We start from the raw sequence: 4098 nt of genomic DNA, 5'->3' as shown, positions 1-4098 counted from the left end.
GCGTTAATTATGGCGTTATTCCAAAACTGGATATAATGTGTTTACTGTTTATATGTAGTTGTGGTATAACGTTAAGTAATGTTATTCTGTTTATACTTGAGAGTATGTAATAAAATCTTATTTGTGAAGTCTTTTAAGTTGCCTTTCACCGGATATGGGGCGGGGCAAAAAAAAGTCATCCGTCTAAAACACTGAAATTGATGAACTTCCGGTAAGTAGGGTAAATGTAAACAAATGTTTAATGGACGTTGATTCATGTAAATATTTCACGTTCGTCTGTGTCTTTACGTTAACGTTTGCTTAATTTAGACGCATCTCAAAATACTAAATTGTGAGGGGAAAAGACGGCTTATCTAAGCATAAAAGAAATGCTGCATAAGCCACTCAATACGCAAGATGATCACGAATGTATTGTTTATGTTAAATAGGAATAATCCTTTTAAACAGATAGCAAGTTGTTGATCTTGCTGTCATTTATTTGGTTATATTCTTCCAGTTTCATTTAATTATGTCCCTCAATGAAACAGGATGTTTTCACAATTATATGCTTCACACCAGCGGCTATCTGAACTGCATGTATGTACAGGCATCATGTCGTCCAGCACTGCTCGAGATCTCCAGGCACCAGCACTTATTCTGATGTTTCTACATCTCATACAGCTCATATCATATACACATGCAGATAAGGTACTGGATTCCCCTGACACATACAGAACTGTGTCTGTACTTCACACTTATGACCCTAGTATTTTCCAACATAAGTCAAATGTCTTCCAAACATGACACCTAATATATTCCTGTCATACAGAGTTTTGAAGATGTGCGATGCAAGTGCATCTGTCCACCCTACCGAAACATAAATGGACATATCTACAATAGGAATGTGTCCCAGAAAGACTGGTGAGAGTCTGGAAACGTGTATTGCACATAATCTGCGAAGAATACGATTATTGTCTGTGATTTAAATTCTACATGGATGTATGAACTGTTTTATACTTTTGTCTCTGAGGATTGCTTGTGAATGTGTTGGTTTATAGTAACTGTCTGCATGTGGTAGAGCCTATGCCAGTGCCTGGCCATGATGTTGAGGCCTACTGCCTTCTCTGTGAGTGCAAGTATGAAGAACGAAGCAGCAATACAATCAAGGTATTGAGCAACTTCCAATGATTAATCCATGTTTACTGTAACCCAAGAAAAAACACTTTCAATGAAAGATATGTTTGTTATTATCACTCTGTTCTCTAATTTCTTTAATCTAGTTGTACAATTTAAGCATAGAGATGGGTATCAAAAGAGAAACCACATGAGATTGTTTTCACAGCCACTATCTTCTTTCCCAGGTGACCATTATCATCTACTTGTCAGTGGTAGGAGCTCTTTTGCTTTATATGCTTTTCCTGCTTCTAGTTGATCCTCTGATCCGCAAACGTGATCCCTACATCATGCCACTGCAGAACGAGGAGGATTCAGAGGCATGTGTACTTCTATCTATTTGAAAAGTTTGATTCTTACTTTGCACCTATTTCAAAGCGAATTTTACAATGTAATTTTTTTACTTTTAAATTTATTTCACATGCCTAAACAGACCCCATGAAATCAAAATAGGAGTTTTAATCCATGTCTATATTCTTTGATGCCAACTATATGCTAGTGTAAAAAAAAAAAAAGATCTTTTAGTAGATAAAAACATTTAAAACTCTTCCTGGAACACGGACTATAAATATTGGTGACTCATCCTGCATTACACAGGTTTCTGTTCGATCAAATGCTCTATAGAATGAGAATCTCCCTCCCCCAATAACACTTTCAACAGGTTGATGGCTGTGAAATAAAAGCCTATTGTCTATTATAAAAAATGTCCTGTCCAATTTTTCATTTTAATAGTTAACACATCAACAGAGGACAGAAAACTGCACTTGTCAAGCGAATTCATGGGGTCTTCTGTCCATAAATATTTTTGTTGGCTCTACATACCTGCAGCATATCAGTAGTTTGTATCATTCGTCTCCGCCTACAGGATGTGAGGCCTCGTGTGGATGGTGATCAAGGCCGTGGAAATACGGTGCTCGAGAGGGTAGAGGGAGCACAGCAGCGCTGGAAGAAACAGGTCCAGGAGCAACGCAAGACTGTGTTTGACCGGCATAAGCTGCTCAGCTAAGCCATCAAGCTGAGTCAGACTCTGGTGAAAGGAAATACCAGGCACCATTGACAAAGATAACATGCATGATGGTCTTCGTATTTCAATGTTATGAGCATAACTTTTGTCAGTGGGCCTGATGTCTGTGCATTGTTATTATAATCTTTCAAAGGCTGATTTGATTATATTCCACCTACATATTGAAGCTTGAGCTAAGAAAGCAGAAAGCAACATGTTTGTTTAGAATTCTATGAAGTTGATTTGCCATCATCTTGCACATAATTTAATTAATCATTCACCTCAAGTTTGTCACACTGCAGTGATTACCTTTACCTTCCTCATCTAATAGTTTATGAGTGTTGTCCCTACTGTGCTTTAAAGTCACTTTGCAAAGGAAGAAATTACCATGCAAAGTAGTGTAATTTGGGAACACTGATGTAGAACTGTAAATAATCTTAATAGTTGCACTTATGAATGTTTCACTACAAGTTACCAAGAAAAATTTATAGAATGAGACCCATTATTGAGAATTGGGTGTTTTTTATTTAATTTTATTTTTTATATTGTTTACTAATTTAAGGGTGGCACGTGTCGCAAGCATATATCTTAAGTTACTTATTGTAATTAACTGACTTAAAAATGTATATATTCTTCATAATAGTAATGACATTAAGTCCATAAGGGTCTTAGTTGTCATTACCTTGATCACGAATGTATTGTTTATGTTAAATAGGAATAGTTCAATCATATACTATAATATATTTGCAACGTTTTTGTTGTTGATTGCTCTCTTTTGCAAACATCCACTTCAAAATGTGAAAGATTTTTAGAACTTTTTATTAGTAACTGTCTTTGCTTGACTATCATATTTGCTGCTGTAACTGTCTTTTCCAGTTTGTATCCAAACATCTTGCAGCTATTTTACAGCTGAAAAATCCTTGCTTATGTGAAAATGCATTACAACATTAAATATACAGAATGTTCTCAACATGTGTACAAATTTGTTTTATCAAATTCACCATGCAATAACAAGAAGAAGAATCTTGTCAAGTTATGACTGTAACCCAAATTGATGCTATAAGCATGAATGAAATGTGAAATGGTGAGATAAGCCTATATTTAGTTAGAAAACATCCTTAACACCAAATATATCTAAACTTTGGATCCCGTAAATATTCCCTTCTGCTGTATCATATACAACAAATAAAATAGCTTGTTATAGCTCGAACATCTCAACATGTTACTCACTCTCATCATCTTTCTGTATGCCATCCTCCAAAGTTCCTCCTTGTCTCCTCAATTTTATCTTTTATAATGTAAAAACATTTCTTTGTCTGCTGTTTGCAGAACATTCTCTCTCTGTAGTTTCTTCATCTGCTGCATCCAAGGCCACCCAACCCCTCCTCCACCTGCCCCCACACTCCCAAGAATGGACACTGACTGCCTGTCTATATATAAATCTCTCTCAGAAGGGGCCAGCTGTGCCTAAATGCTCCCTGCCCCCTTGATGTCTCCTTGTCTGGTGTAGGTTTGCAGAAGGGGCCAGGGCCAAGAACATAGACAGTGCCTTCAGAGAAGGAGAGAGAGGGTGGCTGAGGCTTAGGACCATACTGAAGATTTGACCAAAGTTTTTGCCAAGTTGGGAATCTCAAATTTTACAATACGGGTGAAAAGAGTGAATTTCCATTTCTTTTTGGTGGGGATTGAGAAGGTTTTGAATTGGGGGGTTCAAGATGGAATCAGGCGAGGTGGTGGTGGGGTGGCAGCGTTGACTTCGTTTATCATGAATGAAGAAGAACTGAAGAGAAAGCAGAGAGCGAAGTTAATGATATTGCAGGCCACGGGAGGAAACCCTAAACCACCTCATTCTCTGTTCTTCTTCATGCTCAAAAACCCTTTCCACAAGACCTGCATCAACATTGTAGAATGGAAGTATCCTTCTTGCATACATTTTAGTAGCA

General features: G+C 37.2%; 1 protein-coding gene across 3 annotated transcripts; it reads left to right on the top strand.

The window, feature by feature from the left end:
• The first annotated feature begins 153 nt into the window (after window positions 1-153).
• LOC127423832 (putative protein 2) lies at window positions 154-3373 on the top strand. 3 transcript variants are annotated; one of them, XM_051668464.1, is made up of 6 exons: window positions 154-211; window positions 587-687; window positions 809-900; window positions 1038-1146; window positions 1341-1472; window positions 2018-3373. In XM_051668464.1, the coding sequence occupies exons 2-6, from the start codon at window positions 592-594 to the stop codon at window positions 2156-2158; spliced, it is 570 nt and encodes a 189-aa protein (XP_051524424.1). In that variant the 5' UTR covers window positions 154-211; window positions 587-591; the 3' UTR covers window positions 2159-3373. The 3 variants fall into 3 exon arrangements, with proteins under 3 accessions (XP_051524424.1, XP_051524422.1, XP_051524423.1); XM_051668462.1 differs by having other exon boundaries at window positions 174-211; window positions 528-687; XM_051668463.1 differs by lacking the exon at window positions 154-211 and adding an exon at window positions 226-257.
• Window positions 3374-4098: the final 725 nt, after the last annotated feature.

The sequence above is a fragment of the Myxocyprinus asiaticus genome, chromosome 33, assembly GCF_019703515.2.
Source record: "Myxocyprinus asiaticus isolate MX2 ecotype Aquarium Trade chromosome 33, UBuf_Myxa_2, whole genome shotgun sequence".
NCBI lineage: Eukaryota > Metazoa > Chordata > Actinopteri > Cypriniformes > Catostomidae > Myxocyprinus > Myxocyprinus asiaticus.
The sequence above is the reverse complement of the archived record's forward strand: the minus strand, read 5'-3'. Positions and strand labels throughout refer to the sequence as shown.